This window comes from Heliangelus exortis, chromosome 2 (assembly GCF_036169615.1).
Source record: "Heliangelus exortis chromosome 2, bHelExo1.hap1, whole genome shotgun sequence".
Taxonomy (NCBI): domain Eukaryota; kingdom Metazoa; phylum Chordata; class Aves; order Apodiformes; family Trochilidae; genus Heliangelus; species Heliangelus exortis.
The window spans coordinates 26,314,918-26,333,226 of NC_092423.1; the positions used below are offsets into that span (position 1 = coordinate 26,314,918).

The 18,309-nt window shown below is 37.0% G+C and overlaps 1 protein-coding gene across 10 annotated transcripts in view; it reads right to left on the reverse strand.

Annotated features, from left to right (window-relative positions):
* ICA1 (islet cell autoantigen 1) overlaps positions 1-18,309 on the reverse strand; it is a 64,840-nt gene that overhangs the window by 25,647 nt on the left and 20,884 nt on the right. For all 10 annotated transcript variants that reach the window (XM_071735315.1, XM_071735313.1, XM_071735312.1 and 7 more), the window contains one exon: positions 17,672-17,870. In XM_071735315.1, the coding sequence (XP_071591416.1) occupies positions 17,672-17,870 (199 nt within the window). The remainder of the gene's footprint in view (positions 1-17,671; positions 17,871-18,309) is intronic.

Below are 18,309 nucleotides of genomic sequence, written 5' to 3' on the forward strand. Positions count from 1 at the left end.
CAGTAAGGTTTGAGTTGTAGCCTTCCTGCACATAGTCTTCAGGGATATCTGGCAAGAAATAGTCAGTATTTATCTTAACTGAACATGTAACTGGTGCAATTTTTAAAAGCTAGAGTGTTCATAAAGAGAAAGTGGTGATCACAACATAATGTGGAATACAAACCTCTACGTTGGACGTACTCATATAGATGACTGAAAATACTTAATGAAGATGCAGTACTATGAGAAGTATAAAATGACAAATGCTTCTCATTTTACATTGAACGTTTATTGAGCATAAGTACTCTCAATTTTGCAACAGTGTTGCAGGGCAGCTGAGAAAGAACACCACATACTACATGAGCATGAACTTTTACCTTTTATGTGTGCCAATACATGAATTTTCAATTGAAATTATTATTAGACATCTTTTATGATTACTTGTGGCTTCAGGAATTAGGTATAAAATCTTAGCACTTACAAAGCATAATCTACTTAATATACCACACAAGTTATCAGAATGAACCTTTGGTTTTCTACTCCAGGGAAAGCTGATGTAATACGTCCTAATCTTCTCCTTTCCAATTACTCTCCAAGACATGAGAAACAGAACCTCATTGTGGTCTCAGCCCAGCACATTTTTATTCATGTATTTAACTATATTAAAGCCAAACACACAAAATTTCTTCAAGATCCTGGTCTGGAAAGTGTCAGGATTTCACTAAGAGAACTGCAGAGATCCAAATCCAATCCAATTTGACATTTTATGATGAAAGAGCTCCTAAGCATCTGAAACTGTAGGTGCTAGTTGTGAGGTTCATGCTGTACAATAAGATGTTGTGGGAGCTACTGAACTCAAGATTATTATTCTTCACCTTTTTCCAAGCAACAACCTGGTGCAACCTGCTTTTAATTTCACACTGCAAACACCTAAGTACAATATTTATATATATTTATATAAAAACCAATAGAATTCTTTAAAGAGAGGACATGGAAAACAGATTTGGAAAGCAGTATCATATCAAAGCAATAGCTTGTTAACTATAAGATACTAGACAGAAGTGAAATAATTTTAGGACTATAATGAATAAGTAAATAAATAAATTAAAAATCCTAAATCCTGAGGGCTGAAATGTTAAGATTCTGGTATGCTTCACTGTAAGGGCAAATACTTGCTCACACAGGTTCTTAAATGTCTATTCAAACAGAAATATCTTTGAGAGTGCTAACATGAAAAAATAACATTCAGACCCAGTTAAAAAGCCTATTCAATATGTTCAGTTACTAAAATATAGATTTGTAATGTATTTTCAAGGAATCTTTATGTCATCTACAGTACATCTGTGTTATTAGTTTCTTTTAGTCTACCATAAAATGCAAAATTTATTTTCAGTATCAGCCCAATTTCAGGCACAATTCAGCTAGTGAAGCATCATCTCCAAAATAATGGCAGATAAATGCACTAATTCACTTGACATACAGTATATTTTTGCCTCAGCATTTCCAACATAGAAACAGAAACAGATGCTTCCAGTCTAATTTGTCTCCCAACTTCCCACTTGCTTGATCTGAAAAGCGTGCACAGCATGTGTATAGGCTGGAAGGAGGGGGGCAAGTAAAACAAGAGGGAAAAATTCCTGGAATATTGCAAACCTTCCTGTTGGAGACTGTGAGCAGGCTCTACCTGCAGATGAAATAGGTACAAATCTCTGCATTAAATAAGTATCACACCTGACTGCAGTAAAGACTACATGAAAATTAATGAAAACTGAAGGAGGATGTAGTTCAAGGACAAAGTATTTAGCATATAAAATCTCTTCCTGCACTTCTGTGCAGGAAGATATAGCACAGAAAGCACAAGGAACTAGATTCTCATTTCCCACAAAACTGCAATAGCTTCATAGCTTGAGTAGTGCTATGTCAGGGAGCACCCATTACACTTTTACCCCAGAATATAAAAACACTAACTAGCATTTTTATTTTTTTTATATATATGTATATATTCTCATGCTGGGTAGTCAAAGAACAGAAAAGGTAACGTTTCAAGCAAAATAATGCCTGTAAGTAAACTTTTATTGTCAGAACCTGCAATATCTTGCACAGTCCTAAACTTGGCTTCAGTGTGTTTTGGTATGTTTTACACTTTCCAGACTCTGGAAATGCAACTGTTCCCTGGGGTTGGAATAGTATTTATTGCAATTTATTGCATTCCTTAATCTTCACTCCATCAACTTGTAGGAATACACCTAAGAACAAGGGCTAAAGAAAAGGCAGCATACTGCTGTTCATATTCAGCCCTAGTTATTAAATTTTCAGTCATGATCTTACAAGAAACACTGATAAAAATTAATTTTAGGAGATGAAATTTGTAAAGAGAGAAATGCCTAGCAAAAAGGAAAACTACCTGGACAGTATAATAGATCCAAATATGTCTGAAGGCAAGCAGAAGACATACATCAGATCTGTTCAAGACATGAAACTACTCTTGGGATATGAATTTAGATAACCTAAGGTCCTAATGAGTTCCAGTGATACATTTCTTTGCCATTTTAGACTTAATTACAATCATCTGCACACGTACACACATCCCAAAGCACCACATCCTATTAGGTAGATTAACCAAATTTGCACTCATGCTACAATTCATGTAAGGGACTTAATTACCATTGCATGTCTACCTGTTTCACTCTGGAAAGAAGCAAAAGTGCCTTTCTGCCACAAAAGAACAACTGAGATGTCAGCTTTGAAAGGGAAGTTATGTGCATAGGAGGAGAGGAAAATCTGCTGGTACACGTGGCATACACAGGATGCCTTTTTCTTTTCCATTCCAGAGCAGAGAGGAGCTCCTACCTATGACCCAGATCCCCAGTGGCTACAGAAATACAAGAAAATAACACTTTGAAATGGATGTCCAAAATATACATGTCCTGCCTCAAGGTAGTTTAAATGTGTCACCAAATTCATGAGGAAAGACAGTAGGTAAGAGAAAACTGAATTAAACCTATATTTAGGCAGGCTGCATGGTAGGAACTAGAGATTCTGGAAAGGAAACTGGACAATTTCCTGGTATCCTACAGTGGGAGAAAACTCTCCTTATATATGGTTTTCATCAAAGCAAATCATTCACATAATACAATTCAGTACAAAGACTTTTCAGCCACCAAAGACCATTTTTCTAGGGGCTGAAACATTCATGGTGCAAAACAAACTGAATACGCAACTGAAGGACAGTGATATCCAATATAATCCAATAAAATCAATAGCTACTCAAATAATTGCAAATATCTCCTAGAAAACTTCCTGTCCTCTATAGATCTTAGATTTAATTGAAGCATCCAATTCACCTCACTGGAGGCTGCAGCATGTCCAGGAAAGTCCTGGAATTGAATGTAAGCCATAGAGCAAGAGTGCTAAAGTACAGCAAAGAAATAAAAAAAAAAAACCAAAAAAACCCCCCCAAAAAAAACCCAAAAAAACACCAGGAAGCCAGGAGGCAAAGCTATACCAATTCATAACAGAATATAGGGAAATGCATCTTCATATGGATTAGAATAGTGCTAGCATTTTTTGTTTCTAGTCAGAACAACTACATCTCAATGATTTTAACATGGCTTTTGCTTTCTTTGCTCTCTTTTATACTAGAACAGTGGTCTCAAGAAAAGTAGCAGAAAGTCATACTATACAGAAATGTTATTCCCCAACCCCTGAAGCTTTCACCCAAACTTGGTCTTTCAAACTAGCTACATTTTAGCTACTGTCAAAACCCTACCCTATTTGAGTCTGCATGACAGAATCATTATGTTTAGTTTTCCTTCTCAAAAAATAAGATTATTTAGTCAAAACCAGGATTTTCCACCTCTGCAATCAGAATGGGAGACAAAATAACAGCTGTAGCAGGTTTAATTGGCACTCAAGAACAATATTCTTTGATGATATTTCACATTTTCATCTCAGTATGTGACTATTCCCGTCGGTTTCAGTAGCATTGCTCATTATTTAACATTTGTATTACAGCAGCTCCTGAAGGTTTCAATAAGACTTTGTGCCATTGTCCTCAACACCAAAAAGCACTGAATAAATTTCAGGTCTGGCCTAGAGTTACAGAATATTTAAGCACAAGCCCAAGTGTTTGAAGGACAGTGATCTTATATCAGGGTTGCACAAGAAAACAAACCCTTAATGGGTATCTGTGGGGATGGGTGACTCTTGCCTCTGGCTTAATGGACTCTGCTCCACCAGAACATTATAGCAGCCACTTGTTCTGTTTTTCAAAACAGAGAAATCCCCACCTTGTAAACACAACCCAACCTGCACTGATCACTGTTTGTGTTGTGACTCCCAAACTTCCACCACATTGTACACATGTGCACACACACGTGTCTACTGCAAGCCCTTCTACTGCAACACCTGCCAGGGAAAAAAGCATTACAGCTGCCACCGGGTGTCTGGATAGGTCACAGCCAAGCAAACTTACTTGGCAGAACTGAATTTCACACAGACACTTTACACTGATCCATGATAGATTTGATAGAACACACAGCTCTAAACCACTGCGTAGCATGAAACTGATAATACAGCAGAATTTCTCAAGCCCGTGAAATTAATAGAAATGGAAGAACTGATTTTGTGTTCCATTCTCATCTGTGCCTGCTGTATAATGCTGGAGAATGACTGGGGGCTGATTATTTTTTCATCAGGGAAGTGATCATACTCTGAGACAGCTCTTACTTCTGCCTCTAACATACCGTAGTCCCCTGAGGCACTGAATAAATTACAATATGAAAAGAAAAAAAATTAATACCTTTTTAAGAAGCTATACTGAAGAAACTTTGCAAAGCTGAATTACTTAGAACATAAGCTATATATACATACATTCATATATATATATGTATATATATATATAACTGGAGAATCATCTACTAGAATGAAACAAAACAACTTGAAAATCTTTTAAGGTTGGATGACAAGGTTCTGTACTGCAAATCTATTAGCAATTACAACTTTTAAAACCTTATGCACCTAGAAAAACAGTGTAACATTATATGGAAAACTGTATTTGTATTGGATTATGTTTTCAGTTTTGATAACACATCAGATGTCATTAGTTTTAGCTGAACTACTTACTTTTTTTAAAAAGTATGATTTTGATACTATTTTAAATAAACCAAACTTGACTTAATTCACTTTTTTTTTCCAGTTTGTTAATAACACTGTCATAGAACCACGCAGATACTTGTTGGTATCATTGTTTTAAACTCCAGGAAGCACTATAAGGGGTCCCATATTTTCACTGATTCTGTGATTTTCAATGTGTCCTAATAGGACATGGCCCATTTTGGGAGTTCTTTAAGGAGCATCAGTAGCATAACTCCTACAGCAATCCTCAGAATTGTAGGTTCACTTTGTGCCAGAATTTATCCCTGTGCACAGCAAGATTCCTGTCCCCTTGGTCATTCATACCTGATCCAACTTTAGGAGGGCTCTGCAAGTTTTCCAGAAAAGCATCTCTAGCCAGTTGCCAGGTGCTGAAGAATTTAAGGCCAGAACAAATCAGTAGATTAGCATCACAAAATATTACTGCACCTACCCTAAGGTGTGTCAGTCAGGAAGACAGACCAGGTGTGCCCTACCTCCAATGTTGACATCTGTGTTGTTACCCTGTGATGTTTTGGTGGATGCACGTTTGGCCAACACAACTCTGGTCTCTAGAGTTTGGTTTGTGTAACACTGAAGGTGCCCCTGTCTTTGCACTGCAGGTAAGGGCAGCTTCGGATGTCTGACTCAAGTACAGACAACTACATGGGTGTCTGAACCAAGTAAAAGGATCTATTTTCTTTATTGCTAATAATAACTGTAAGTATTTAAATATGTGCCTTATTTACTGTTTGAATTTGTTCAATACACTTCCAGAAGTGTAAGCTTCCAGGCCATGATCCTTGATAAACTCCTGACAAGTAGATTGGGAACCTCAGCAATTTACATCCTATGGTCAAACCAACTCCTTGTCTTAAGTATTTTCCCCTGGTTCTTAACTTACTACTCATACTTTTCAATACCCTTTCTCTCCTGTTTTTCAAGCCAAAGATGTGGACTATGATCTGTGCTCACTCAAACTGTATCAAGAGACCCCTGCCACTGGCTGACTGCTAAGCTAAATCTTTACAGAAGATCTTAACAAAACCATTGCAGAAATCCTGCAACTAGCTGAGCTGCAACTTGCTACCAGAGAGGAGACATTTATGAAATATTCAAGAGTTCCTGAAACTCCAAACATACACTGTCATCTTGTTTGTATCTCCAGTCACTGAAGATGTAACCATCGTGTTCCAGGTACAAATATATTCCAGACAAACTACTGCTTCCATTCTCTGTTCTTTTCTCTGAATACTGAGCCTCCTGCTTTTTTTCTCTCCTGTCTATGTAACTTTGTTCTTATTTCTAGACCTGTCCCTATCCTCTCAGTATTTTGGGTCAAACCTCTCCCTGGTTTGAATTCGATGTCTATGGTCCTGAGTCAAGAAAAATGTCATGTTAAAGAGTGAAGTGCTTAATGAGTATGGCTGTATATTTTTTTTCTTTAACAGTAAAAATGTGAGGTAAGAAAAGATGTTACTAGGTACAATGAATTAATTGCTGCTATTTAAAAATCTCAATAAAGGATTTATTTCTAAAAGCTATTATGTACATATCGTACTTACCAAACAGCCAGGTCATGGTCATGTATCATGACTTCTTTGTGGATTTTATTCAATAGAATATAAAATTTGCTCTTTGTGTCACATTTACCACTTAAGGTTTTGAGTACTTGGCCTGTAAAATTTTTACTGCCTTGAGCCTGTTGGCTCACACACCACACAGCTTCAGCCTGGCAGTAATGAGTTAGCCACAGTCAAAACTGCTTGCTACATAACTACTGACAGTCAGCAGATGTGAGCAATTCTCTGACCCCTCTGAGGATATAAGGTTATGGCTGGCTTGAATATTCTTCCTTTTTTTCCCTCCCCAAAAACTTAAAAACCATCTTCTGATACCTACAATGACTGCTATCACAGAAACTGAACCCTCCTTAGGCACATCTTCCATTATCAAAATTCAAAAGTTGAGTTACAGAATTTTATAACTTAAAGAATGCTCAGTTTAAATTGCCAGGGTGTATTCATGCACTGCCTATGCCCAAAGATACCTAAATAACAGAAAACACATTAAATGCTTCACATACTGTAACTGTATGGCACTGTATAAGCTCTTTATGTACATAGATTCATTTGGAGAAGAGATGGGGACAATTTTGGGATTCTTCATTTCTACAATTATAACTACAGTGCAGAGAGAAGGTCAGATCTCACTACTTTTACTTCCATAAAATTTGGTACCCCCTTGTACAGAAGTCTACACATATATTAAGTCCAAGGGTTTGAATTCTGGAAATCCATTGCCAAAACCTACAGGATCTACCCAGACAGGCCTAGCTTAGCTTCCAGTATGCATTGCCCAAGCATGTGGACAATACTCCTTTCATTCTAGTCCTAGAGGGTTTTCTGCTGAGAGAAACCTTTACTCGTGACATTTAAGATGGGAGTTGTGCACTGAACAGTGTTATTGTCTACATTAAACCTCTGAAAAAGTATATATAGCTATTTTTCCCTCTTCTTCTTTATTTTTAGGAAGTAGTTTGCTAAGTATAAATGTTGGAGCAGCCCTACCACTGGGTCAGATACTTAATCAGACAGGCCCATCAGTTAAATATACTCTCAATTCATAAGCCAAAAGTCTTCCTGCTTGTCAATCAACAAGCTTTTCTAATAGAAGGCACCTCAAAAGAATGTGTTTTTTTCCTTGGTTAACTTTTTTGGCTTGCATTTGACATCTTTTCCTCCTTACTATCAATACTACCACAGAGAGCAAAGACTCAAGTGTCTTTGCAGCAGCAAAAGTTCTGTTACTTCCACATTTTCCACTTCACATTTTCCCAAGACATGAAAACTCTCTGTGGCAGTAATACTGCTCTCTGTGCAAAATAACTTTTCAAACAGTCTGTCACGTTGTGAGAGTGCAGCCTAGGCAGAATCCTTTCCACTTATCCAGCAGCTGGACACAGCCTTGATTAAAGTTACATTTCTCAGCACAATCCAGCAAGTTCATCCAGCCAAAAATCAGACAGCAGAATTTTTAGCTTTGAGACTCAAAACAGCTTTCACAAACAGAGCAGCACAGTGCAATTCCAGAATATGAATCCAATTGCTCTACCAGCAATGACTTCATTGCAACAAAACATAAAACAATCTATGTATAGAAAATAAAATTCATCAGCTTTTTAAAAAATGTCTATTAAATACAGGCTGCAATCAGCTTCCAAATACAAGATGTAGATCACTTCCGTAACTACAGTCACTACTTGCTGTAATATGAAGGAAAGTTTGTTAAGTTTAAGAAGCTGAATGTTGCAAGCCTTCAGTTTTTCAGAAGCTCATGCAAAGTTATTATTGAAATTAAGATCACAGCATAACATAAAAATTAGCAAAGCAAAAAACTCCACTACTTAAACATTTTAATGTTACATAAATACTTAATCTCAAAAGATTCAAGGGTTTCCAAGCCCACAGAGCTAGAAATAGAGAAGGCATGTTACTTTTCTGCAGTTTAACTTAGCTGTTTTAAACATTATTTTGAATTAAACAGATACTAAGCATGTTTACAGAAGATATTTCAAATTAAGAGTTCTTTACTTGAATTTAAGCTGGCAAAAACACATTTTAAACTGATAGATGGTACTCTTGAAACATAATAAGCATGTACCAGCTCACATTTACACATCTCTCAGAAAAGCAGCTTCTCTGCACATCCATACACTTTCTCTGAAAAAAAGGCTGAGTGTATTTCTGGCTTTTCCTTTCCAAAAATCTTCTTCCCTCACTCTTCAAATACATATCCCTGTATCCTGCATACCAACTTCCCTATCTCCTGCTTGCACAGAAAGAAATCAATTCCAAACAATTTTGTTCACAATGTATGTAGGAAAGGGCCTGACCTCAGTAGCTTTGACCCAAATTGATCACAGAGATGTACTTCTTGCTCTATAATGGGAGGGAAACAGAGGACTGTGGGCAGCAGCTACACCCCAGCTGACACCACTGCTGGCTGCATCAGCCTTCTCCTCTATTTTCTTCCAGCATAAAGACAAACTGCTTAAGGTTAATCTGTTGAACTTCAAACTGCATCAAACCTGTGAGTTTTCATGCAGTTAGATACATGACAGCCAAGAGCTAGAGGACACCCGGAATCTTCTCCTAACTCATCCACATTGGTCTTTAAAATAATAATAAACAGTGTGTGAGAGCAGCTTTACCCCCTCAAAGATTACACCTTCTGGCTACTCTCCCATTACTAGCCAGAACAGAACATAACATGCTTCTCAAGCTAGTAAGATGGAAGAGCTTCTCACAGTAACAGTATTCATTTTCACAGCTTGGATCATTATGTAGATGATATTAAAAAGAAAAAAACCAAAGCAAACAAAACAAAAAAAAAAACCATAAATAAAGGAAAGGCTATAAATATATAGCCGTCTTCCCCCTACTTTAAGAAGCCCAGATACATGCCTCAACTTTCTGTAGGTTGAAGGTTTCAGTACTAGTCAAATTCAAGATGTGTGCTTTCCTAGGCTGAAAGGAAAAGAACCAACATGGTGACACTGATACAGGCCTTGAAGAAAGGACACTCAAAATAATTATCAGTGATTTTCCCACTCTTGTGACCAGGAGACTCCAAAAATTGCAGTCAGGGCAACATTCATCTAAGTAGCATTGTTTGCAGTTTGGGGATAGATTTTTACAATATGAGCCCCAAATACAAGTCTAGTAATAAGCATAATCTGTCAGTCTGCAGTTGTAATTCCCCCATCAGCATGCTTAGACAAATATTACTGTAAACTGCAAAGGAGTGCACATTTTTGTGCTTGATCATACATTCTCTTCAGGGAAGAGTTTGGTCCTGATGACTTAGAACATCTTCCCCCCTCAAATAACTACAAGGGAGTTGATACAAGCCCAATGCAAATAACTGCCAAAAATGATTGCAAAGATCTGTAGAAAGAAGCAGGCTAACCAAAATAAATGGCAAAAGCAAAAATGCATGCTTTCTGGTCAGAAAGATCATGTTCATCTCTAAATCAGGAGTAACCTGGACTTAACAGTTAAAATTGATGAGAACAGCTTTGAGTTTATCAGAACTCCATTGTGTTAACCATACTAAGCAGCCAGAGAGCCAAGGATGGTTGGCACACCTGGTGCAGGGGAGAATGCTACCAAGAGGATAGCAATTAGACAGTCAACCTCTGTAGGAAATGGAGACAAGGAAATAACTACCCTTGAACACTGAATGACCACAGAGGCAATGTGTGATGTAAAAAAATTGCTAATAAAGCATAAAACTAGTATCTCTACTGTATCTATTATTTATTTATCTAGTAATTACACAGTTTAGTTTACCCATGGTATTTTGGAGGTCATCTTGAACCCTTTATGTAGGATGTCTTCAGTTAGAAAATGTCATTTATATTTTTATTTTATCCATATTAAATTCTTCAGAGGTTGAGCGAGGTTGCTACTTGACTCTGTGTCCCTTCTGAGTAGGCAAACAAGGGGAGTAAATAAACAAATTAGGTAAAGGGATGTGAAAAGCTCAAGTTCAGGTAGAGTAACATTTCTGCCAGTGAAAGCACCATAAAACAGCAAGATGATCTTGGAAACTGAAAAGAACGGTGGGATGGGAGGATGCACAAAGTGCCAGGCAACAACACTGACACGTGGGCTGCAAATCCTAGATGGATGTCACATGAACCAAGCCCTGTACCAAGACCACCACAATGACCAAGCTGCCATTAATATTTGGTCCCCAGATGTTTCCTGAGCACAAAACCCCTCTGCTTATCCTTCTGTGGGAGCTCTACAGCCACTCCTGTGCTCGTGCAGGAGAAGATGACCTATAGCTGAGTTTTGGGATTTTGTTTTCTGTCTGCCCTCTTTCTGCACACAGTATGAAATGGCAATCACTAATAATCATGATTAATTCGTCACACAATGTCGGTTGTACATTATCATGCACGTTTTTATTGCTCCAGTTTGCCAGTGACACACAATAAAATTATATGATACTACCTGAACTGAAAATGTTAAGAAAAATAAATACATGATAAATAATAAGTTTCCTGGTTGGCTGACACTTGATACATCAATACGTATGCCTTATTTTCCTCAAAACAATTTAATTATATTTTGACCAGATACAAAGATACAGATACCAGATACAAACTCAGAAAGACTGTACTGATGAAAAAACAGCCAAATCTTTCTGTGCTGCTCTTCAGACTTCACATTGTGCTATCACAGAGAAACAACATTTAAAATCTAACCAGGGTTCAAGTATGGTATCTGTAGAACAGAGATGAAATGGCCTTTTAAAAAATTCTCTATCTTCAATTTGGTTTCATTAAGTGAAGTAGAAAAATAAACATAGCATCTCTGTAATCACTGAGAGGCTATGTAACATAACTGAACAGCAAAGCCCTTATGAAGTAAAAGCAGATGGACTCCATTATATATATATATATGTGCCCAGGCTTTTTAGGAAAGTATAAGAATTCCTGGGCAGTGGTGACGATAGAAAAACTTGGTTCTCTTGTGTAAATAATGTTTTCCCCAACAGCTGTATTCCCCCTTCCTGTTTATTCTTCTCTCCTGCAGAATTCTTTCAGTTCAGTCACATCTGTATTTCATTTATTTTTAAAAAATATTTTTTTAGCTATCCTTCTAGTTTTTGCAGATTATTAAGGCTGAGGAAATTTTCCAAATCTCCTTTCACAACCTATTCTGTTTACATTTTTACACTTCATTAGGTACTGAATTCACAAAATGAACCACATGGGTTAGGGCCTTTGCCCACATTGCCCAGTTTGCAGAGCTGAGGTCTTCAAGCAAGCAACAGAAACTGTCTAGGAAATTATCTTTTCTGTCTCACTTTAGGGCTAAAAAACAGCAGAATAATTTTTAAAAGTTTTTACTCCATTTAAAAAAAAAATCAGTGTTATATTTAGTGCTTACACATCTATAATTACTAGGCATGAGAAAAATTCTTGGAGCTTAATTTTTGTAACACCATATACGAGAGTGTTTTTTTAATATTTGGGCTAGTAATTATTACATTAAATTTGGACTTAACATTACTATTGATTAAAACATTTTTGAAAAAATATTATGTTCTGTTGAAACATTAAATAATGGGAAGAGAAATTTTTAGGACTTTCTTGAAATAAATTTTCTTTTAAATTTGCCTTTTCTTGAAATCAATACCAGTCTGAAACTGCACAACAATTCAACTAACTCTGCCTTTTTTATTTCTGTTAGGTTGTTGAAAATGCATTTTATCTGTAGTCTAGCACTTCATTTTATCCTATTTTACAGCCAACTTGCTGACTCTCACCTCAGACTCTTCTATCTTAAAAATAACTGAACAGATGATGAACCACCTCCCAAGGGCAAGCAATCTCTGGGAGTAACTATATTCTACAAGCAATACCTTATAAGATGATGTAATCTGTTCCAAGAAGCCTGTTTCTATTTTTAAGTGACATACTCTTATTATGCTTTTAAAAGGACATCTCCATCACAGATTGTCACTTTGCTTTTAGCCCAGTAACAATTATCAGTGATATTTAATATACACGAAATGGCGTCAGAACAATCATTGATTTTATCTTATTGCTTACCTTGAATCTTACAAATAGTACTGGAAATGGTAATTTAAAATTATATGACTATAAAATGCTTACACTGTGAAGAACATTTCTGCTTACAATCACGTTTTCAGAAAAAGGGAATCTTTCACAACTGCCTTAAAATGTTTGAGCATTTTGTGTGTAAAGTATCCTGGAATATTTCAGGTTCTGCACTTAATGTTACTGAATTTGACATTGGAAAGCCTGGAAATAACATTACAGCAAAACCTGCACAGACAAAACAGAATCAGCATGGCAATCCCACCTGCTGTTACAAGGAGAGACAATAATGACAAAGCACACCAATTCTGTAAAAAATGCTTTTTTCTTTTGTTTCTCACTACCATAATTTCCACATAAATCATTTAGCATTTCCAACACCATATGATTTCATATTTAAAAAATGCTTATAGAATTGTGTTTTTACTGTTATTACCACACAGAATGAAACCAAACACACTCTTGGTGACACAGCCATGTCACAAGAAGTGACATGCATAGGTGTTCCTTATCATCATATTGTGAGATCATGCTGTTACTGCATTGCTATACAAAGATGTGGATCTCTGTGCACTGTGTGACACCATCTTACTAATTTTAGAGTGGACAGATATCTTGCATCAAGTATTATTTGATCTTCTGGAATCTCAGCTATTAATCTCATGAGCATCAACGATCCAAATCAGCAGATTGGGGTTTCTTTGTGGGAGGAGCATTTAGGATTTTTTAAGGAAGCAATTACTGAAGTAATTTAGGGCTCTGCACTGTAAGGTGGGGCCTTTCTAACCCTCCAGAAGAAGGAGGTCCAGCGCAAGCCATGCTACGTTTCCCTACTCCAGATCCCATGCAAATATGTATTAATCAAACCCCAATTATTTTTCCAGACATTACCCCATCTAATACATACTATTTTACAAATTCAGATATTTATTGCAGTAATTTTCAATAACCACAGAGACAGACACAGGGCTTGCACAATATTCCAAGCAGATGAGTCTCAGCATTTACAAAGCTCTGCTGCACCCAGCCCACGCATCACTTCTTACCCTAATGCAGCTTCAACCCTCTGTCTCCTGTCTGAGGTTTTTTTTTGGTTCATCCAGGAGCAGAACTCCCAGTAAAGCAGCTTTGGCAAAGCAGAGAGGACTGGACAATCAGAAGAAACAAAACCCAACCCTCCAGAGGTCACAGTTCTCAGCACACTGATGCAGTGCAGTTTGTCTCAGAGATCCCAGCATTTCCAAAGCTACTCCAGCTTTGGTTCAAGCCTCAGAATGAAAGCTGAGGAGTAGAATAATGATGGAAGCAAACAACAATTAAAGAAGGATTAATTCGTTCTATTACTTTAGGCTCATGTATATATCCTGCCATGTCACAGAGGTAATTATTCTTATAATTAGCCATGATAATTTTTTTTTCACCTCTCACTTTTTTACCCATTATGGATGGCACTGTAATGTCTAGGTTTGATGAGAAAGTCTATATAGCACTTGTAGTCACACCAGTAAAACTGAGCAGCAGAGCCTCCTCCATATTCCTGTAGGCTCTGCCTATCACTCTGCACACTGACATCAGGAGAAGCTGGAAGCATGGAGAAGCTTCACTTTTCAGAGCTGGAAGGACACAGGGGGACAAGCAGCACTTGGGCCATTCAGTCTCTATCTTTACAATATTGTGGCAGAGCTCATGCTATAGGGCACAGTTCACCTGGCAGATAAAACAGCTTGGATTCAAGTATCTTAAAAACCTGATCAATGGTGGAGAATTTGGTAAGGATTTTTAACACATTTAAATTCCCTTAAATATCACAGCTTTGCCAAGGTGTTGTTTAGTTTCTCTCAAGCAACAGTTCAAACTTTGAACATAGGATGGCAGACCTCTATATCTGGAACAGAACTGGAGTATCTAGAAAATCTGTTAATAGAAAAATAGAATAATGAAGCTACACAGCATTTATAGAACTTGGCAGAGAAAAGTAAATATTTCACCTGTTTCCTTGGTTTGACTCAAGCTGAAATCATACAGGTATCTTCAAATAACAAATATAAAGGCTGTTCTGCAGTATTCTGGGACACTTTGAAAGTGGCAGTATTGCTGGGTCTCAACCATTTAGACTGATGCCTTCTTAACAAGTACTTCATTGTTTTGAAGGAGAGCTACAAAAATGCCAATGTTTTACCTCAGATTTTATCAGCTCTGAAAATACTAACCCATGTATTGATCTTTTAGCCTGAGCTAATCTGAGGGAAGGTATGAGAAAAATATCTGGGCCAATTTAGCTTTGGTCTCCAAAAAAAGTATTGTATCTGCACACATAATGATCCATTAAGAATTGCATTATAAAAGGCTAGATACTTGAAGAACAGTTCCATAGCCAAGTGATATAAATACTGATGCACTGAGTGCACTAACACTAAACCAGCACTGTATTTTTGAAGTAAAAAAGATGTTTACTAAAGCAATAGTTTGGATTTTTACAAATTTCCCTCAGGTGCTTTGACAGGATCAGCTTCATCAAATACTTGCTGGTGTTTCACTAGACATGCAGTTCCAGATCAAACACTTCTGTCTGGTGATGGCACATTTAAGAACCAAAAAACTTACATCAGCAATTATATCTTTCACAACACAAAACTAGCATGATTTCTTAAATTTTTACAGATCCAAAATGAGCCCCAAAAACCCAGCATTAGACTGCCACACTATGGTACAATTAAGATCTGCAAGTAAGAAGAAGATGGCAATAAAAATAACTCCTCTACTTTATTATTTAGGTCTACAGTATCCACCATCAGTTTTGTTTGCCTGTTAAGTTTGTAAAGCACTAAAAAAACCTGTCGTGTCTTGCTCAGCAATAGCTATCTAGGTACATCATGCTTGAAGATTTCATTTCTGTAGTTAGCTTTTCCCCAAAATGAAAACAGAAAATGTTTACTTTCCCCAAGCCTTAATACCTCTAAAGACTAGTTTGATATGCCTGTTGCACAGATGGGATATCTAGGGAAGCAGATACCTAGGGCATTTCTTTGTTGTCTACAAAATAGAGAGCTTCTTGTTTTCTGCATTGCAATGTGACCTGAAAGGGTTTCAGTTGACATCCAGTCCGAAATAAGAAAGGTTCAAAAGACCTTCTCCAATCTTGGGTTTTCAAAACTATTTGAGGTAACACTACAGAATTTTAGAATCTACATTCATTGTTTCTTTACGTCAGAATTTAAGTAATTTCAGACCTAGGAATATTTCAAAGTATTTACTATCTCTACATTTTTATCACTAAGCTTTGTGAGTGCTCTTAGAAAAAATTAAAATCTTTTTTTTTTGTTACCTTGAGTTACAGCAATGCAAGATGTCTGAAATTCACATCTAACTCTTTTAGTTAGACAGATACATCAGCTCACCATACAAAGCATATGTTATTTTAATTACTTTGCCATTTATATAATTTATATCCCCATAGAGGTTTTTTTGCAAGAAAGCTGTAAATCAGTTTTGTATGACCATTACCAGTATTGCTTTATTAATTCCAACATTCCATTTTTAAGTGTTTTTCTAATAAATCAAACATTATACATAAGCATTTGGCTGAGGCCAAGACCATACCAATTATTTTACCTGCAAGAACTTGCCATAATAAACATTTCCCACAAGGTGTAATAAAATACATGTCTGGTGCCACAAGACCTACAGGAATATCCTGTACTGAAGCATTAAATAAAGATTAGGTGGCTAGCTGGAGCTTCCATTTGTTCCACTCCTTCCCTAATTGCTATTGTCACCACTTCAGACTCCAAATATGGCATTGGCTAGATGTATGCCAGTCCTTCACTGCTAGGATGGTTTGCTGAAGCTTTTAAAATCCTGAATTAAGTATCTTTCATCTCTAAACACCTTCAGTCACAGATTGCTCAAGACATCGACATTCAGAGCTTTTCCTTTGTACATCACTCATCTCTAAGCCACAGGCACATGCATATTTGGATGTATACTTTAATACAATTTCTGTTATTAAGCCTCTGCTTTAAGTTTTCACATAATTTCTGTTGATTTTTTACTGCCTTTAGTCAAAGCACAAGCCACTGTGTTACACCTAGGATCCTAAAACTTCCTAATACTCAAGTTTTTAGAAACAGCAAACTGTGAATGTTCAAGTGTTTTAACAATATTGGCTCTAGAGCCCCACTAGCAAACGTGAAGTTCTCATGAGCATTCCTGAACCAGCTGGGGCAGGATTAGTCCAAATAAATTACTCACATCTGGTAGCAAATCTGCATACTACACCTGCAACTTTTTTGGAAGCCCTTTGGAAGGGGAGAAGTACAGCAAACTTGAATGACACTGAATGAAGATCATTTACACAGTCTTAGCAGGTTTAGTGTTTAGCAGTTACTCAAAAGTCATGCATAACAAACTTAAAAACAAGCTCCAATTTTACAGCTGCTCCTCAAAAATCCATCAATAGCCAATTTTGAAAATGATGGTCTTTAACTGTACTCAAAAATTTAGCAGCAGCTACTAGTGCATTAATGTTATTTTAGATACTTTAGCTGCAAATTTTTCTCTTCTCTGGCTGATACCAGACATACCTTCTGCTAGTCATTCAAGCATCACATCTAAGTATTTAAAATTAAATAAATATCTTTAAAAACATATATTATTTCACGTATAAAGATTTAGGCTGAAGTTGACTAGGCTACAGAAAAATGCTGTTTCTTACTACAGTATCTTTCTTTACAGCCCACTCTGTGAAGGATATTGTATTCCATATCAGATTAATTGGAGTTCTGTCAGACTGAAAAGATTAGTTCTGATAAACAGCATCCTCAGTGCTGCTGAATTATGTCTTCCTCAGAAGAATCAAAACCATGTTTCATTGACATTCATCAGGCATCCCCTTCTAGGAAACTACAGGAAACTTCATACCTTCCTGAACTTTTCCATCTGCTTATAAAGATCTGGATCCAGCTCCTGGGACACATCTTTCATCCAGAGCAGAGCTCCTCTGTATTCAGTCCGATACTGTTCCATCCGGTTCACTGTCAGCCACGTGTCTGAGATGGCCCTGTACCTGAAAGTCTCCACTTCTTGATATAATCTACTCAAAGGAGTACGAAGTGCTAATCTGGGGGGAGGCACAGAGGAAACAAAAAAAGAAACACCTTAGAGAAGTTGTTCCACAAAGGCAGACAGATTAATACAACTACTGACCCTTTCTAGCAACCAGAAAAAACGTGCACAGAGCAAACAGTTCACAAAAGTGCTGAAGTGCTACTGAAGTGCTGACAGTCCTACAGGTTGGTTGTGGGTAAACATGAACGTTGTGTTTGAACAACATGAACATGTACATTGTGTTTGCCACCTTCCTGTTCAAGTAGTGACCTTTCACTTACATGAGTGGAGACCAAACCTTGTCTATTGCATGAATGTAACCCAGGTAGCCAAACTGCTGTATGTATGGTAGTAACATTCCTCTTCACAAGCTCCATCCAACAACTTTAAGTATGTAGTAGTATCCAGTAACTTATTACTGGATAGATACCACAGGTGTATCAGGATTGTCA